This window comes from Aythya ferina (genome assembly GCF_964211825.1).
Source record: "Aythya ferina genome assembly, chromosome: 3".
NCBI classification, from domain to species: Eukaryota; Metazoa; Chordata; class Aves; order Anseriformes; family Anatidae; genus Aythya; species Aythya ferina.
The window spans coordinates 86,598,099-86,617,892 of NC_140298.1; the positions used below are offsets into that span (position 1 = coordinate 86,598,099).

A 19,794-nucleotide genomic window follows, 5' to 3' on the forward strand; every position below is an offset into this window, starting at 1 on the left:
AAAGGCAGAAGGCACCTTGCCATGCTATCGTCATCCATGTCCCGAGTGCCCACAAAGGGGAACATGAGGGGGCAGGTGCCACCCAACCTGTCCCACAGGCTGGCAACCCTTTCCTCAACCTGCAGTGAGGGGCCTCTCTGTTCAGGGTTTCCAAGGCTCTGCTCTGTGCTCTGGAGCTTAGAGCATCACAGCTTTCCTTTAAAGATGGCAAAGTGAATAACTGGACGTGGTCTGGGGGCCCCTTCTCTAGGTGGCCCAGCTAGAGCAGGGGGTTGGAGCAGATGGCCTCCAGAGGGCCCTGGCAGCCTCAGCCATTCGGTGGTTCTGTGAATAAGGACCTTCAAACCTTCAGAGCTCTGTCTGAAGTTGGACACTTTCCCCTTTCTCACTTGGGGTGTCAGTCCTTTGTTCACCTGCTTCCTGACATCTCTCCTGATGGCTCTTAGGGGACCCAAGCCTTCAACATCCAGAAACCTCTCTTAACTGGCGAGTTTTAAAATGCTTCAGGGACTTTCTCATTCCCTCCTGCTAACATTGCTCCACTTCAGTCGTCAATGATTAAAGACTAATGAGGCTGGAAGGAAAGTATGCACAGCCGTGTGTAACTGGACAGGAGCTAACGTACTCACTGGGAAGGGCAGTTTGGTCCATCTGTCAGCTTTACTGGCACTAAATCACCACACCGGAGTTGTCTCTGTTTGCTTTACCTGTCAATGTTTAATTATGCCATGTGGGGCCCGACAGCTGCAACAGGAGAGAATGAATTCACCCTCCTTCCTTCCCTTTCCCCCCTCCCTTAGCCGAGGCTCCCAGGTGGGTCTGTTCCTGAGAAGTGGGGGTTTGGAGCTCCCTGTGCTCAGCACTAAAATGTGCCAAGGTTTCAGCATGGTTGTGTCCGTGGCCCTTGGTGCACAGGGAAAAAAGGTGCTGCCTCCTTTGTCCCCATATTTTCAGTGTTCCCCATAAGCATGCCTGCGGTGTGGAGCTGGCAATGGGACACCGAGTTCATGCCTTGAGACAACACAGACATGGCCAGGAAACTGAAGCCAAGGTCCTCAGGTGCTATTTAGTGGGTTCAGCAGTAGGTACTAACCAGAAGAGGTAGGTGCCAACAAGAAGAATTGACCATTTATTTTAGGAACCCAGTGTAGTCATTGTCTGCTGATTGTAGTGAGGTGATGGGACAGAGAGGTTTCCTACTCTCTGCCTTGCCAGAGCAGGTGATGGTTATTGCATTCATTCACCATGGAGGGAAAAAAACATTTCTCAGACTAGAAGCACTAGCCTCATAGTAACAAAGACATTAAGATAACTGTTATTTTTACAGGAATATAAAAAACGATATGTTCTTGAAACTAAAACTTTCCTAAAATATCATTTTTTTCTGTTCTGAGAGTGGCATATTCCCAGGATGTGAGGCAGGGAGGTGGACAGGCTCTCTTGGCACTCCTTGTGACTGGTCTGCATAATTCACTTGTAGTTTTGACATCTGTGAGCGATGCACCCTTCCCACACTCATGCTGAAAAAACTTTAATACCATTCCAGTCTGTTATTTGTATCTTGCAGACAGAGTGACATGTAAAGTTACTACTTAAGGTTACAAAATGTTGTACAGGGTAAGCCCCTACAGTTAGCTGTTTATAATTCACCTAGTTCTCAATTGAGTGGCATGATCTTTGCCTCAAGCTCATTTTTTATTTATTTTCATGTTACTCTATTTTATTAAGAAAAGATTAAATGGTCTTTGTCATTTCCTGAGATTATTTCCTTGCTCATTTCAAAAGCAGATGGTTTTGTGGAGCTGTGATGTCTCTGTGGTATTGGGTAAAGATTTAAGATTTGCTACAGGGATAATATAGACTGCCATTACGAACACTGGAAAAGCATGAAGCTTTGGCCAGTTCATAAATCCTAAACAGTCATTGCTTATATAGGGGCTGGATTTGCAAGAGATTTTTCCTAAAATATCCAAACTTTTCCTTAGCTCTTAATTTGCTTCCCAAGCTCACATGCTTGAATATCTGAAAGGCAAGCAAAAGAAAAATTGGTGCATGTACCCTTCTGCTTTGTATCCCTTTCGGCTTGTGAGAGATAGGCCCTCCAGACAAACCAAGGAGCTCCTTTTTTTTTTTTTTTTTTTTTTTTTTTTTTTTAAGCAAACTAAACTGAGAAAACTTTATTTAAAAAGCTACTTGAAGACAACCTGTAGTCACAAAGTCAGACAGGGGGCTAATACAGGGGAAATACTTGACTAGAGGCTGTCTGAGAAATATTAATTCAGTACACTTGTGCTTCTTCTTTTACTCATCCCCTTACTGCAGTCAGTAAACAGCATGGACAGGGAATAAGTGAAAAAATACATGAAGACTAATAATGCTTCCTTGGCTTTACTTTCAACTCAGATAAAAACCCACCGCATTCAAATGTAATGACAGGCAGGAATAGAATAATTAATGCCTGCAGGGACTACATTTGCTTGACACAGATTGTGTTTACTCTGATATCTCCCAAAGTTTTATATTTGCATTGGCAGCCCAGCATTCTTCTCATTTATGCTATTTTCGTGTATGCAGTCTGTACATATGAAATGTCCCTATTTTCCTTCTTTCCCTTGTTGGTTAGCACGTTGGCTTATGGTACTGATTTGCCATGTTACAGGCAAGAGAGGATGTGATCCACATGCTGAAGACAGAGAAAACCAAACCTGAAGTTTTAGAAGCTCATTATGGGTCTGCCGCTCCAGAGAGTGTGCTGCGAGTGCTACACAGAGATGCCATCCTTGCCCAAGAAAAATCTATAGGGGAAGATGTCTATGAGAAACCAATTTCAGAGGTAATAACTTCTTGATTTGCATCTACAAGTCTGTGCAGGGGGGAATCCTAACAAAAAGGGAAACTCTGTGTATTTTGCATGTCTGCAAAGCTCACAAGAGAATAATAAAATTCTTGTGCAAATTACACAAAATTGAAGAAAAATTGAATATACTTGTTCTCTCAACCGTCAGAATAAACTGTAAGCAAAATCATTGGGTCTGAACACAAACGATATGGACCTTGTATGCTCCTTAGGGCTGGTGCAGGTAAATGAGAACAAAATCTTTGGGTGTTGCTTTTTTGTTTTCCAAATTTCCTTTCAATTATAAGCTCCAACCTCTATTGCTCACAGCACTGGTAAGTGCTCTGTGACTTTCTTGGCATACTAAAGCTCTATCACAGCAGTAGTTAGGGAAAGAAGACCAACAGAGATTGATTTTGACTATATTTACGGGATCACAAATCCCTAATCATTTTATGTCTCTTCAGTTCCAGGGCTGTGAAGTCAGTTCAGCCCTAAAGGAGATCTGCAGGACATTAAACCAAAGATTTAAACCCTTGGTTTAAAATCTAAGCAATAAATAAATGTAGAATAGACCTGGGAATGTCTGAGGCCAGTGTAAACGCCAAAATAAGCAACCACTGCTTATGGTTATAGTTTCTTAACAGTCCAGGGCATGGAGAAAGAGCACGCAATAACATACCGTACAGTGCACTGTAGCATCTGTCCAACTCTTCATAGTTCCTTGGTTCAGAACATTTACTGTTTAACCAGGAATTGTATCTACCACAGGGCATCTTTATACTCTGCACCCCTATTACAGTATCTTCTGGGATTTTAGGGGGGTGATAGTAAATAAGGAAAGCAGACATTAGCATTTGGGAACATGCATGAAATACTGGCTATCAAGAGTAAAAGAACTTAGCAGGTCTTTTGTCTAAAGAAGATGATAATTTGACAGGGACCTCAGTCTACAGTAACTTCTGTCATGCTTAGGTCCACAGAGGTTATGTGGGAGCTAAAATAGGATGGTGCAAAAGATTTACTCTCAAAGGCTGCACCCAGCTAGGTTCCTTTACAAAATGGATCGACTCTTTTTGACTGTCGTGGTCAGCTTCTGGAGAGCTGCTTAAGAGCAGCTGCAGCCCTCCTGCTCTCCTATTTCCCCCAGTTTGCAGAGGCACCCTGTGAAACAGCAGCTTTCTGGTCAAGCCGGGGCAGAGTGAGATGCAACTCCCACAGGGGCTGGGCACCAGGTGGGGAGAGCACACTACATTCAGACTTTTTATCTCAGCAGTCCTACAGGTACAACTGTGTTGACGATGAAGTTCAAATTTCAGCCTTGAGCTTATATTTTGCTACTCACATAGGTGCCCATGTCCCTATAGAGGTACTTGAACTTGGGGTCCTAGGGTCTGAGAGCATGTATTCCTCCTGGGGATTTGTTACTGCTGTTCCCATGTGAAATGAGGAGAGTGCATGCAGCACCTTGTCACAGGAGGCATTCTGCACTGCAGCAATATTGTTTGTTACCCTAAAACCACATGAATCCCTGTCCTTTGTGTATCCAAGAATGATGTAAATGTTTATTGCAAACGCGTTGTCCAAAAAAATTATTTTTACAGGACAGTTACTCCTATTTTTAGGCACTGCTTTATGTAAAGTGCAGGATGTAAAATTCTGGGACTTGCATTTACCGAACATGACACTGTTTGTTAATAAATCAGATGAAGTAAGCAAGGAAACCTCTAAAATAACCTATTCTCCTTTCCTACAACCCAGCTGGACAGGCTTGAAGAAAAGCAGAAGGAGACATATCGACGCATGCTGGAACAGCTTCTTTTGGCAGAAAAATGCCATCGCCGCACAGTTTATGAGCTTGAAAATGAGAAGCATAAACATACAGATTACATGAACAAGAGCGATGACTTTACCAACCTCTTGGAGCAGGAGCGGGAAAGGTGAGTACCAATGACAGTGCAAAGAATACCCTTGATACCCCAGTATTTTTCAGTTCAGCAGTGACATCGTCTGGTCTTTCCTGTGTTTAAATGGCAATAAACTCATGTAAACCATTGGTAAAAGTCAGTCCTCTCATGTTAGTAGTACATTACTGTGCAAGTCTAGGGCTGGAAGAACACCATTGAACATTCCTGCAGTGTGCGCTTGAATTTAAAAATGAATTTGTTTTGACTTACTCATGCCCATTTTGGGTTCATCTCCTGATAGCTTTTGAGAGATCAGATGTTATTTATGTTGGCTAAGGTTTGAGCTGGCTTGCTCAGCTGAGTTCTGCATTTTGTGAAGGACAGGGCACTGTGTCACTGTGGGAGGAATGGGTAAGGAAAACAACCATTTGGTTGTTGGCACACAAATGGTAGGGAATTTGCCATGCCCTTCACATTTAGGCTTGTAAAGTCACTAACAATTTGCATTATTTTTCATATTTCTGAATGGGTTTACCTCAGGCAAGATCTACATCCCCCTGGAAGAAAATATTTTCATGTTTTATAAAATGTGCCCAGCCTGTGACGGACTACCTGAAGGTCTTTATCTCAAAAGATAAAGCTCAACGCTCAGTTTTTTTCCCTTCAAGTATTAGTCCTCATTGTAGGAGTAATTTATCCTCTAAGTCAAAAGAGGACACCTTTTGCAGCACATAGTTTAGGTGAAAAACGAGCACTCGGCAACAGTCTGAGTTTTGCAATATGAAATGTCATGCTCATACCAAACTACTTGAAATCAAACCACAAAGTTTGGTGAAAAAAAAAAAAAAAAAAAAAAAAAAAGCTCTGGGAAGAATACTTAAGGCAAGTTCAAAGAAGAAATGCTTTTGAGGAAACCACAGTCTGGTGGCAGACATTTTCAAAAAGCCAGGAGCTAAATTGTTTAGTGAATTTCCTGAGCTCTGTTCAGTGCCAGCTTTGAGTAGGTGGCACATGAGCTAAAGTGACCGTATTTCCTTGTTTAATAGCTGCTGTTTTTCTGGCTCTTTGTCTTCCTGTGTTCACTGGCAAACTTTAAAGGACAAAAATGTGTCTGCATATTAACAATTTTATTCCCTTAAGAGAAAATAAAAAATCTGTTGTATTTGCAAGTAAGGAGTAATTTCATATCTGATTCTCTTAGATGTCATTTTTTCTCAATGATGAATATCTGTGCATGTGTGGAGATGCAGGCAACTGAATTGCTACAAAAGTAAAGGCTATATTAAAATACCATTTACATTTCTCTTTACATTTTAAATTCACTTTAATTTATCAGTTGCTGCCTTCTTATTATTCCAGCTGAACTCCTGAAGGCCACTAAACAGCCTGAGTTTATAAACTGTTTGCTTTGAACCAATTTCCTTTAATGAATTGATTTAAAAGATTTCTGTCTCACATTACTATAGCTGGCATATCAACTCCCATCCCAGAGGCATTTTTGCATACTCTTCCTGCTGTTCTGTGTCTTTGAAGCTCCAGTTTTCCTATACCCTACAATTTTTGGAAAAACAGCAATAAAAAGGGGGAATTTGAGTTTGAACTTGTGTTGAAATCTTTGAGAATAACCAAATCCTCTAGCTTTAGTCAATGGTACCTCTGTACTGGTGGTGGCAGGTGAAGAGCTGCAGTGCTTTTGGGTTATGCTGAGTGACCAGAGAAACCTGGTGTTTGCTATTTAATCCACTTTGTCCAAGGCACTAATGAGAAAAATCACATCACGTTTAGTAGCAACCAAGTGGAGAGGACATGACATATGACTAAACGTGGAAAACCAGCATGCAGAACCCTCCCTCTCTAGGCTGCTCCTCCTTCATCCCTTACAGAGCAGGTTAGAAAAGCCAGGATGGCCTGGAAACCACTCACTAGCATATATTTTGAATGACCTCAACTCCTCATCTTTGTTTGCCGAGTGCACATAAAACTCAGGATTTGCCTGCATCTTCATAGGTTTTGAAAACTGGAAGTAGTGTGGTTCAAAGACTGTGTTCCAGGACAGAGCAGACGATGGGATGACTTCTCAGGAAAGCCCTGTAATGGCAGCCAGCAAGAGATTTTTGTCAAAATGACAGAGTTTGCAATAGAAAGATTAAATTGTGGTAGGTTAATATATATATGTGTGTGTATATATGTATATATATATATAAACACAACACCATGCTCACTTAATGTGCATAGTGGGACAGAGAACTGGCCTGCCTAAAGGCAGTTCATAGGCTCCTGCCTAGCATTCTTGTTTTATAAGTATCACCATATACATATTTTTTTTATTGTTGTGCTTTGAGGCCCAAGGGTTACTTTGTTAAGAGCTGAGCAGACTTGTAGTCGCCATAAAAAAAGAAAGGGACACTGAGGTGAACTTTGTCCGTCAGCCGCTCTGCTGCACTCGCAGTTATAACGTTAATGAGACAGGGTGAGCGGGAGGAAGAACAGTCCTGTGGGACAGCCATTTCACAGCCGTCTGGTACAATGAGAGCAGCCATAATTTCTGTCCTGTTTGCAAGGAATAATTTCTGCCCCTGCAGTGTTTTACCAATCTTTCCTCACTAGTGTTGTCCACACCAGCTTTTAGAAGCCACATCTGCTTTGCCGTCCTGTGAGAGTTCAAACAAGATAAAACGGGGAATTCTCTAAGAGCAGAAATATCCCTTGGTTCTAATGCATTTCCAGCACTCTCATAATGCATTTACTTTGGAATATTTATTTGCATACACTTTCACACATGAACTCTAATCCATCCACAACAACATAATATGAAAGCTAATAGTCTCTATGTGAAACTAATTATTAGGCCAGCCTTGCACAGTGAGAAAGAAGTGAGAGAAAAACATGATTTGTCAAGAATAATTATGCATGAAAGGTATAAAAAAGAGAAAATTGTACACAAGGATATTTGAAATGTAGACAGCTAGGAGGAGCAAAATGAAGCAGCGAGGAGGGCCTGGCTGTTGGTGTTGGCTCTGTGAGTAAACTGTGGAAAGGCTGTAGGAAAATGTCAAGTCATTACAGGACAATGGTAGAAAACGAGATTAACAAAATCTGATACCTTTAGTGGAAGGTGCTTCTGTAAACATGGTGGCTGACGTGTTTTGCAAATTTCCCTATAGTATGCTAAAATCATTGCATAAAGATGAGTATGTCTTGAAAGTTAAGGACAGTATCTTCAATTTTTACCAAAATTGACCAAAATTACCCTTTTCGACACCTGTATACCTCATCCACTCTCTCCATACCATCAAGATCTTCTTTGGCATTTTACTTCCCCTCCCCAGGACTGCAAATCAGCCCGCTCCCTGCAGCCTCATGACTAGGCTGAGGAATAAGGAGAAGAGCTGGAGCCCCCCGGGCCTCCACAGAGACCTTTAGTGGCAGATGGTGGGGTGAGGGGTCTCTGAGGATGAGGGGTCTGTGTGGAGCTGCACTGACAACGTGGCTTGGACATCTGAAGATCAGGAGATCCCACAGCAGCTGGAATGGTGAAGTTAGTCCTTTCAGCACAGGCACCCCTCCTGGTTTTCAGTGGCACATTAGGAAATGAGCTGGTGGCATGAACTTGGTCACTGGGTGATCTGGCTGCAGCTGAACCAGCTATGGGCACTTCCATACCCCCAAAAATTCTTGTGCAAAACTGGGTCAACATGAAGTTAAATTTGGTTGTTCTCTGGGCTGCTGAGTCCCAGCCCTCAGGCCTCTTTAGGGAACCGTAGGGGAAGAAAAAGTAAATCTTTAGGATCGAGTATAAATGTTTTTGTCTGATCAGCAGCCCTTTTCCCCCCTGGAAAGGGGAAGAGCTCTGCATAACCTCGGTACTGCTTCAAGCTCTTGATTCAACCTAAAAGGTGAGGTTTGAAATCCTGACATTTTCAGAGGTGCTAATCTCTGAACAATTTGTCTTGTACTCTTCTTCTAATCCAGTTTGTTGACAGCATATTTTGCTTCTATTAAAAGCACTGGAAAGCTCCTATTGATTTTAATGGTTCAGAAACAGGCCTGTGGTGAGGACGGCTGCGGCGGTCCCGCGGGATGGCAGAAATAGCCTGCAAGTCTTCCAAATGTGAGGGGGGGGTGTTCTTTCAGATGCAGGGGACATTGTTTGCTGCATACATGGTGCGATGTGGCAGCAAGGCTTTGTTGGAACTTGTTGAGGGTGATCTGTGCGACAGCTTTGTGAGTCATTTGATCATTTCCAGCATGATCCTTGAGACTGCTGAGACTTTTACTGCACCACACAGCGTGTCAGTAAATCACACCAAGTATCTAATGTAAGCATTGTTCATATGGATGCATCGATATTACATCTGGTCACATTTTTATGAAACGCATCATCATCGAAGCTATGAGGATTTTAAGTTGGTTCTTGCTTCTCTTGCTGTGGCTTCAAGTTATTCTTTACAAGGGACAGCGCTCCCTGCACACTGAGGCATTTTGCGCTTTCCTCAAAGGCAGGGCTGAGAGGACTCATTCTGTACTCCCTAAGCAATGCCCTGTTGAATCTGGTTTTAGTTAAACCCTCTTTTTGAAGTACACAACCATAATTAGATCTGCTTAGAGGAGACAGCAGGACTGTGACCCCAGATCTTTCCTCTACAAAGTTTCCTTTCAGCCCTTGCGTAAAATCATCTCCTCTCTGCCTCCCCCATCACAGCACCCCCAGCAAGGAATGCACTGGCGAGTCCCTCCGCGGTCTGTGATAATGCATTCCTCTCGGCTTCGGTCATCCTGGCACTGAGATGCTCTTGGCTGCTCTGCTGGTGATGTAATTCTGGGCCCGCATCACCTGCAAAGGAAACCAATCTGCAAGCAATAAAGCACACAGCCGTCTTGAAACAAAAATGGGAGTGTTGATGTTAGCAGGTTTTAGAAAATCTTCTTTTGTTTTCCCTTTTTACATTTCTGCCTTTTTTTTTCTTTTTTTTTTTTTCTTTTTTTTTTTTTTTGTCCAATCTCCCCCTCTTCTTCTTCCCACGAGACGGCAGCACCAAGTCTTTCACTGGGGAGCGCTTGCATTTTTGTTTCCCTTTATTTAATTGCACCCAAGCAAGTGTAGAGGCTGGAGTGCAAGAGGGCTTGGAGATTTTGTGTACGTTACCTTTCCAGTTTGCATTTTTTCTTGATTTTTATGGAAACTGTAAAATAAAGAACCTGGCAGAAAGACAGCAGGGCAGAGCCTCCATCTCTTGTATAGAGAACAATCAAGCCAAAAGTCTGAAGTGTTCAGGGCTAATAAATCTCTGTGATTTACCAGTTTAAGGCCAAATTCTGTGATAAGAACAGCCCTATACTGAGATATTGGGGTGAGGTGTATGGTACAAACAGACAGCACAGTCTTTGGCCTGCAACTGTGTAATCTGTCGGTGGTTCCTTTGAAGTATGGAAATTAAGTTCTTTTACACAATTATTTTTTTTTGTTGTTTCTTTTGCTCCAGTATTTCTTAGCCATATTCATACCCAGACTTTAGGTTTTTTCATCTGTTCATTGTTTCTCTGTCCTGGTTTCCAAATTGTGACCCAAAAAAAGGAAAAGTCAGCCCAACGGGACTGTGGGAATTCACCATTGCCTACAGTAGTTACTCATCTTTCTGCACATTACTGGCTGTAGTAAAGCACTGAGTCACTCTCTGTCTACTTTTCAGTAATTGCATTTCTAAACCTTTAATCTTATAATGTAGAAGGCAAGGGCTACAGTTTAATAAAAAAATAAACAGTTTTTATTCTTTTCTTTTAAACTGACATGCTATCTGTATAGTTTGGAAACACTTTTTTTTTTTTTTCCTACAAATGTAATATTTTTGTAGATCACAGATTACAAATTCTGTGGTAGTCTATTAAAAGAAATAAATGAATAAACCTGGCAGTGACAAATACCAGTTCTGCACAGTTAAGTAAATCTGAAGGTCATCCATTTTACAGGTCCTGTTTTACAGTCCTAGCTGTAAAGACTGCAAGGCCGCGGCTGTTCCCTGCAACTTGCTTGAAGCTCGTGTTTTAACTAATGATTCTGGTCTCAAGCTCCAACAAAATAGCTCCAAAGGTACCTTAAAAATGAGAGAACAAACAGCCACATCGAACTGTGGAGAAACAATGTGAAAGTATTGCGAGTCTTACACAATGCGAGGCTTGCCATGAGCTGGGACTAATCCAAATCCATCTCTTCACACTTGGATAGTCTTCAAAACTGTCCAGTTTCAGTCACTTCTGGGATTATATAAAATAGCATCATGTGTTGTTTCAGCTATTCTTCCAAAATTTCTAAGTAGGCATCAGCTTCACAGCCCTTGAGAGAGAATTATTATACAAAACTATATGTAGTTCATTATTCCTACCAAGTTTGCTTGCTAAAATCATCAATTCAAATGCTCCCAGGGTCAGATGGGGGGAAAAAATTACTTCATTCAAAATCTACTCACGGACCCAAACTCTGTCCAGGGTGCAATAGGTAACAATTTGAACATTTAAGGGGCCTTTGGCATGTTTCAGAGTTATTATACTACTGAAATAAATATCAGTTCATGGTTCTATTGAGGCCATCTTTTTAAGTTGTCATTTTTTTAGGCAAAGAAAATGAGAACTGAATCGGGGTCATGTTGGGAAAATTGCTTCCTCATTCAGAAAGATTAGAAACAGGTTTTAGTGAACGTGCCAGGTTTCACTGAATTTCTGAACATTTTAGACAGATGCCACTTATTTACAAGTATAAATATATGCTAAAAAGGCACTCAAGCTTGAACATGCTGGGCATTTGCTTTATGTATAAATGGAAGTTTACCACTGCAGAGATGTACAGAAGGACTAGCGAAGAATATGACATACTATGTTTATTCAAGACCTGTTCTACACTGTCAAATAACTTTCAATAACTTATGTGAAGAACCTCAGGGTTCCATCTGATCTTGGGCGCCGTTCTGACTCAGTGAGCCTATACAAGGAGCTGTCCTAACCCTAAAAAGATGCAAAGCTTTTTCAATCCTTTGCTGTAATTCCTGCCAGGATCTCAGGTGCCTTCTCCTTATAGATATGAGTACATAATCGAGGGCAGTGGTAGAGTGGGGGTGGCAGAAGGAAGAGAACTGGGAGAGGAATGGATGCAAGTGAATTTCTGTCAGTTTGGCATAATTGAGAGGTTGACTTGCTGTATTGTTGGGGGAGACAAGATCTGAGTCAACATCTCCCCTAAGGATTTATTTTCTTAGGAAGACCAAAACCAGGTTTCAGTAAAAATGGTAGGTTCCACAGAAATCCTAACAATAATGCTGCTGTTGGGCCCCTGAACATGTAATTTTACCTCTTCATGCCTCATTTTTGTTCCTTCCACACAGGAGCATGTATCTAACCAGGACGGGATAACTGGTAAAGCTTACCTCCATGGCCATGAATTAATCCCAACTGCCTGGAAGGAACTTGGGGCATCCCTGTGTGTTGAGGCTGCCAGGGTGACCCAAAGCTGCAGGCAGGACCCCTGGCTCTGTACTGTTTCTGGTATCGTCTCCCTAGCCGTAATCAACAACACAACATTGGGGAAGAACTGGCCCCAGTCTGACGCAGTATAGCTCCCCTTATGTTTTCATATCTGTGTAAGCCAGAAGAGACTTCTGGCAGAAGTCCTTTTTACTTGTGAGTTTAAGTGCCAAGTACCATGAGGCAATAACTTTATTTAAGACCTCTGGACAATGCTGGCAAATAATAGCTGATAGATTATAGGCATGCCACCAGCAGCGGAGAATACCAGTAATAAGTTTTGTATTTGCATCATTTCAGTTTTCATTTCTTTTTAAGGCTTATATGTGGAAAAAATCTTAAGGCAGAATGAAAAATAATAAAAAATAAAGAACAAGGGGATGCAAAAATCCAAAGTAAATGTTCTCGTGAAACTTGCTGTAATTTGTGCAAATGTAAGGGAGAAGGACTGTAGAGTAAAATATGTATAATTGAGCACGTATTTATAAAGCGCCTATGATACTAATAATGAATTGTCAAAGTTTGCATTTGGACTAATTATTTAAAATTTTGTTTTACAAAGGCCACTTTGTGTGTAAGAAAATTGTTAGAAATATCACAAATGGAAAGCTAGTGGCTTAATTCATAAGACCAGCTAGTCAAAAGCAAGCAAACAAACAACAACAACAACAAAACATACCAAATAACCCTGTGGTTATGCTGTTCACCTGGACTGTGGGAGACTTTCATACCTCCCATCACCCTGATGGGATCTGAAGTCACCTCTTGGAGGAAGCCTGGTCACGTTGTTGCATCTCCTGGGGAGGTCTCTTCCCACTCAAAATTGTTCCACTTTTACAAATCATTTACATGCTTTTTGAGTTCTTTCCACCCAAGGGGTGAAAATGTCCTTGTAGGTCAGTGCCTGGGGTATTCAGACTCCCCAGACACAGGAACTCACTGGGCTGGGACTGTCTCCTGGAAAGGGAGGATTTCTCACTTGTTGGTTTGGCAAATGGTGCCAAGTTATTGCCTCCCTGTTTGCTGCTTTTCTTAAAATGACAAAGATGGATGAAAAGGCTTATTCAAGATGAACAAATGTTTCACTGAATTTCACATTTTTTCTTGAATGAGAGAGAAAAATAAAGCTTTTTAATTATTATTTCATTTGATAATTGTTGAATTTTTAGATCAGCTAAGGAATTGAAAAATCAATTTTCACACAGCTCTGTTATCCAGTTGCTTATGGTGGGAAAAGATTAATAGTAACATAGCTGAATATGTAATGCCCTAATGAGAAAGGATAATGAAATGAGCAGAAAATGAGGCTAAATTACAGCAGAGCAGCAGCAGTGCTTCTCTGATGGTAGCAATTATGTCATAGGTGAAAAAGTGCCTCTTGGTGACAAGTATATATATCACAGGCTGAAAGTTCCTCTACAATTCCATATGAAATGTTTATTTTCAGAGGAATTGGAAATGGATAGAAGTATTCTCTTTCAACATTTACATATTGGGCTTTGCCTGGATGACTTAACTCATTTTAAAATGATGCATAGCTTTCAGCGTTTTTCATTTTGCAGATTACTGGATGGGATACAACCCGGTTTTCAGAAGTGGCAGGGGCAGAGCACTGTCCATCCCGGTGGTGCGGGTGGTAGAGCTCTGCTGCTCGCAGTTGTTGCACGTCTCGTGCCTCTGTGTGCTGCTAATCCTTCGGCAGAGAAGACCGTGTCCTGGTTTGACTGGCTCATGTCCTCACCTGACAGGCCAAGCGCTGCTGGTCCAACTTGCTTTCACTGACAGGCACTATTGCTTTGTGCCCATCATTAGCACACTGAGCTCCCTGCATCCAGCTTCTTTGGGTCTTAGGAAATAACTAATCTGTAAAAACACCAGCCTGACTCCGAGTTTCATGAGCACAAAGCTGGCACTGGTGCAATTCCTCTGAAGTCAGGAGAGCTCTTCTTGATTAATGGGATAAATGAGTAGGAACTCCAAAAATGCATATATAAATGTAGCACATACAGCAGTTAGCAGAGTTACAGCTTCTGAGTAAGAACTTGCTCTCCAAAAAAGTAACGCATCAACAATATCTATTTCCTTTATGATTATATTTTTACATAAGTTCTGTCTGCATTTATGTTCATGATAATAAGCACTTAGGACCGTACTATTTTAAAATAATTTCTATAGCCAAATAATGTCTTTATATTTTGAGTTATTTTGGCCAGTATCGCCTACTGGTTCTGCCAAGGAAGCTGTAAGCTTTTCCAAACTGTTGCCTCTCTTGTTGTGTGAGGCATCATTTGCACTTACATCACTATAACATTTTGAAAAATAATAGCAATTTGTAAGTGAGGGATGCACAGTGGAAGTTGACAGCTGAAAACCAAATACACAATTAGAAATCAGCGGGACCAGGACACGCAGGCGGTACAGTTGTTCAGAGGGCAAGGCAGAGATGGTAGAAAAGAAGCTGTAAGGCAAGCAGAGGCAGGAATGGCAGCTTGCAATTTACACTTACTGTGTGAGATTGGCCTCACGTCTCATATCAGCTGTGAGATGGGTTAATGGGTTTGGTGTTATGGGAGAGCCGTGGGCTCTGGGCAATCAGACTCCCATTTTTTTTTGCTCTTAGCAAATACAAATATAAGGTTAAAATAACAGGTTAAAAATATAAGGTTATAAAACAGTGAGGGCATTCTCTGCTGCAATGGCCTCTCAATAGACACACATCTAATGCAAGCAACAAACCCAACAAATGCATGAGCTGTATCAATTAGCTACGTGGTAGTAGAAAAGCTTTGTGTAGGTGTAGGGATCTTTTTTTTTTTTTTCCTCATTTATGCTGCACATTCAGAACACAGGGGCAGAAAGAGCTGGCAAAGCTGTGTTTGTGAGACAGATGTGGTGGGCAGGTGTGTGCTCCTTTGTGTTCTGGGCAAGAGCTGAGGGTCCTGGCATGAGTGTTAACAGAAATACCTTCTTAGCTCTTCAGACTGACAGTTGGGACATGGCATATTAGGATGTGGTGAAAGCCAGGATTACTCAGTGCTGATGTTGTTAAAATCTATCAGTCTCAGTTTAGGTCATAAAAGCAGCAGCTGATTGCTCTTGCACAGCATATGAAGCCTTTAACTGAGGATCCATTTGCTAAATCACAAAGTTTGGAGCTCACAGGAAATTATGTTTAAAAACCAGGAAGGAATCTTCATGAGATGATTTATTTTTCTCTGTTTTTATAGGTGCATATTGCTTTATCCTTACATCAAGCTGTGACTGAGGTGGCAAAATGTAATATAAAACAGTGCAAGCATAGCCTGCATTTCTTAGAAAATCTGAGATCCTGCACTGAGAGAGAGAGGTTCTTTATATTGACCCCACTTGAGCAAAGTCTTGTTCTCAGGCTGCATGGCTGTTGTACGAAGCAGCTGGAGAACAAGCTTGACTAGCACAGTGCATGCAATTATTTGAATGATGGCTGCTTCCTATATGTAGTTTTTTAAACTTCTTCAATCTTTTATTTGTAAACACTCGTCCCTTGTTTTCATGGTGACACTATCTCTTGGTTTGGTTGATGTTAAAACAAAGCAGTAATTATCTGGAGTCTGTTTTCTCTCACTTTTCCTCCCCAGTGGTTTTATTCACTCTACCAAATGCATTATTTCAGTGACATATCAAATAAGAAACAGCGAGGTGGACAACTTCTAGTTTTAGATGCAGGACTCAGGTGTGCATGCTTTCCAGCCCAAATCAGTTACTGTATCACATTGCTTTGAGGAGAGGTCAGTGAGAAGAAGCACAAAAGAAAAGGAAGTCCAAAAAAAAAAAAAAGAGCTGGAATTAAAGCAGTTAATCCCTTCAGGGGCAAGAAATGAACAGATGGAATAGGAAGGTAAAGGAAGAGGAACAGCAAAGAGGCAGGTTTAGGGCAGGGGATGGCAGCTGCAAAGCAAATAATATGGAAGTGAATATGAATTAGAGTTTAATGTGAATTAGAGAACCAAGGGAGTGGTGAGGGGAATGAAGTGTTGGTGGACGTGGAGTCCTGTAGGCCTGCCAGGTGGATGACAGATGGAAGAAAGATGGTGGAGGTGAAGATGGAGAACAGACCAAGCTGGAAGCAAATGCAAGACCAAAATGCAAGAAGATATCTAAAGAAAGATACACCAAAAATAAAGGAGAAGTCTTCATATTTATCATGTTCAACACGTGATCAATAGCACAGTCACTGGGACTTTCCTGAACTTGTTTGCACCAGAATATCATACACTTGGAGGGGGGGGGGGAAATACTTTTGCCTTAATTTTCATTTTCTAGTTAGGGAATATTCACTGCAATTCTTTATGAGTTACTTGCTTTAAAAGTTATTTACAGCTCTTTATGAGTTTCATGCTTAAAAATGTGACCCTTACCTCTGGGTGGAGTATCTCTGTACTGTAACCCCATGCTCAGAAAAGTCAGATGAGAGGGAGGCAAACGAAGGGGCAACAGCAGAGCCAGCTATCAACAGAACAAAAGCAACACACTGGTGAAAATCAGTCAGGCTTACTCCTTTGTTGTTAATGTCATTCTTTCTTCTTGTGATAGCCACCGTCATTTCTTATGCTGTATATTGTAAGAGTACTTGAGACCCTTTGCCATCTGAGGAGGCCCAATTGTACAAATACAGAACAGGAACAGGCATTTTCAAGAGCTGCTTGAAAGACCCTGAGATTTGTCATGTCACTCTGAAGTAAAATAATTGCTCTAAAATGGGAGGTTTGATAGAGAACATTTATGGACAGACAGAGGGTGCTGTGTGAAGGAGCAGAAGCTAGGTTCTGCTTTGTGAAAATGTAGTATGGGTGTTACAATTAATTTTCTCTTTAAGAGAGTCTCTGGAAACACATCAGCCTGGTCCCACACCCTGGGCCATTGTGGCTTGCAATCTCTAAGTTCCAGCACTAAAAGTCCTCCATCACTTAGGTTTCATAAGAAAAAACGGTTTTCTCTGATAGTTTCCCATGGCACATATGCCCTAGGAGAACTGTGAAGCTGCTCATGTCCCAGACCCAAGTCAAGTGAAAGAGGCCAAGACATCACCAAAAGATGAAACATCTCTCTCCTGGTAATCTACGAAGAGTCACAGCTCTTCCTGTTCTCAAAGCCTCAAGCTCACTCCTCCATGTCATTTCTCCGTATGAACACCTAACACATCAAAAGTGAGTAGATTAGTAAAATGAGAAATGATAGGGACACAGCAGAGAGGGTGCTCTGATTAAACACAGTTGTCAGTAAAAATGGTAGGTCTACAGGGGGCAGCAAGGAACTATCCTGCCGTGTGGAATTTCTCTGAGGTCCTGAACACCTCTGATGTTGACTCCAGAGACGCTTTGGTCAAAGGGCCACAGCCAACTTCTGTGACAGTATTGGTGCCTATTCACAAAATAAAGATCAAAACATACTATAAAAATGTGTCATTGACTAGGTATAACTAGTGTAAATGTCTCCTTTTTAATCTGGAATCATCTTTATTTCAAGGAGGTCAGAGTGTACCCATACCCCCAGTGACTTTGCAGATAACACAAAAGGGTTGTGCTGCCATCCAGAGGGATCTGGACATGTTGAGTGGTGCACCGATAGCAAAATCATGAAATGCCAAGTCCTGCACCTGGGAAGAACAACCCCATCCACCAGTACGCACCCATCTGGAAAGCTGCCTGTCAGAGAAGGATTTGGGGACCTGGTAGTGGACACAGGAGGTTCCCTTTGAACATCTGAAGCAGTTCTTTACTGTGTGGGTGACTGAGCACTGGCACAGGTTGCCCAGAGAGGCTCTAGAGTCTCCCTCCTTGGAGACCTTCAAAAGTGAACTGGACATGGTCCTGGGAAGCCTGTTCTGGGTGGCACTACTTGAGTACGGGTTGGACCTCATGGCCTCCAGAGGGCTGTGCCAGCATCTGGGATTTTGTGAGCCCCACCAATGCAGGTTTTGCTATTCATCGAGAGAAAAAATGAGTGATATAACTTCGCGTGGTGTATTTCTGTAACCATCTATGGTTTGCAGTTAAATTTGCGCTATTTATTTATTAAAATATCTGAGTCACACATGCAACTGTGAATATATTAAGCTTTCCCAGATACCAGGAGGATACACACAAGTGTTATGGAAGTAGAAATGCAGAAGAAAACAAACAAACAAACAACAACAACAACAAAGTGGAAAAGAAAAACAAATCCAGAACTGCTTTTTTTAAAAAAAAACTTTTGAATCATGCTTCCATAAAAGGCAGCATGCCCTAATGTAGGGCAATTTTCATGCTGCAAAGAGAAAAAGAATTTTAAATCTAATCAGCATGACAAATTTAGAAAGATCTGGGGAGTAATAAAAAAGCCTGTATGTGAATGTGTGCATGTGTGTGTGTGCATGCACAGGTTTTTTTTTTTAACAGCTGCATGGAACAACCTGTTTTAAATAAGAACAAAGGTGAACAAAGCCAGTTGTCAGTGTATCTCACCAAATGAAGTTTTTAGTGTGCATGATGTAAGCCATATAAAATGTATTGCCTGAGATATAACAGCACAGGGTCCAACTTGAAGTCTTTTTCTCAGGCTTTTCCTACAAAGTCATGTTTCAAGAATTTATTACATCTATCTTCATTATTTATTTGTGTTCAGAAGGCACAGCGTATCACCTTGTTCACCGTATCTTCACCAGCAAATTAATATCAGCCTCTCCCCTCCCTCAATATTTTAAGTTTTCACATTTTGTCAGGATACCACTGGACTCATATTAGTATGTTACGCTCAGAGCAGGCAACTGGGTGAGTAGAAATTGTTTGACTTACAGATGAGTTTGACTACCAAAAGAAAAAAATGAAACATCATGGAAGATTTTCACTGTTCTTGAGGTTTTATGAACAACAACAACAAAAAAAAACCAGTCTTGCAAGCTACACAAAGTACTTTTTCATGTATATAAGTAAACACAAACTCAGGAAGAGCTTTGTTCTGTTTTGCGCAAATAAAAATATTTGGACTTTTTGTTAGATGATAGAAAACTTGGAGAGAGTTGCAAGGGCTGCTTTCCTTGTAAATGTTACATATGTTTCTACACAGAAGATAAAGAGCCAACAGAGAGTAGGGTAGTCTGCTGGAAAGATTACAAAGCCCTGTTTACAGAGAATTTTATAATAAGGCAATCATTTGTTACAAGTCTCTACGATCTACAAGAGAAGTCCATTGCTGTGCACAGTTCACTGAATTTTAAAGAGAGCAACATATCAAAGAAATGTGTAGTCTATTAGCACATCATTAAGCAGTTAAACCAATTCCATCCTTTGCTTCCCAGTTACTCTCCTCTATGGCAGAGACAGTGCCAGATGCACAGTACAACTTCTGACTTTCAGAGGTGAGCTGGAATTTGGGATTCCTAGCTATTCCCTCCCCTGCATGAACTTTTTTTTTTTTTCCTTCTTATCTGGCCTCACCATGTTGCAAGTGCTGCTTTAGTCAGGAATTCTTGGACTACATCATCCCAATATCCCAATGACAGCATAAACAAAAAGAGACATG

At 41.4% G+C, this 19,794-nt stretch overlaps 1 protein-coding gene across 5 annotated transcripts in view; it reads left to right on the top strand.

The window, feature by feature from the left end:
- FILIP1 (filamin A interacting protein 1) overlaps positions 1–19,794 on the top strand; it is a 103,220-nt gene that overhangs the window by 58,175 nt on the left and 25,251 nt on the right. For all 5 annotated transcript variants that reach the window (XM_084514900.1, XM_084514898.1, XM_084514899.1 and 2 more), the window contains 2 exons: positions 2,660–2,833; positions 4,598–4,776. In XM_084514900.1, the coding sequence (XP_084371026.1) occupies positions 2,660–2,833; positions 4,598–4,776 (353 nt within the window). The remainder of the gene's footprint in view (positions 1–2,659; positions 2,834–4,597; positions 4,777–19,794) is intronic.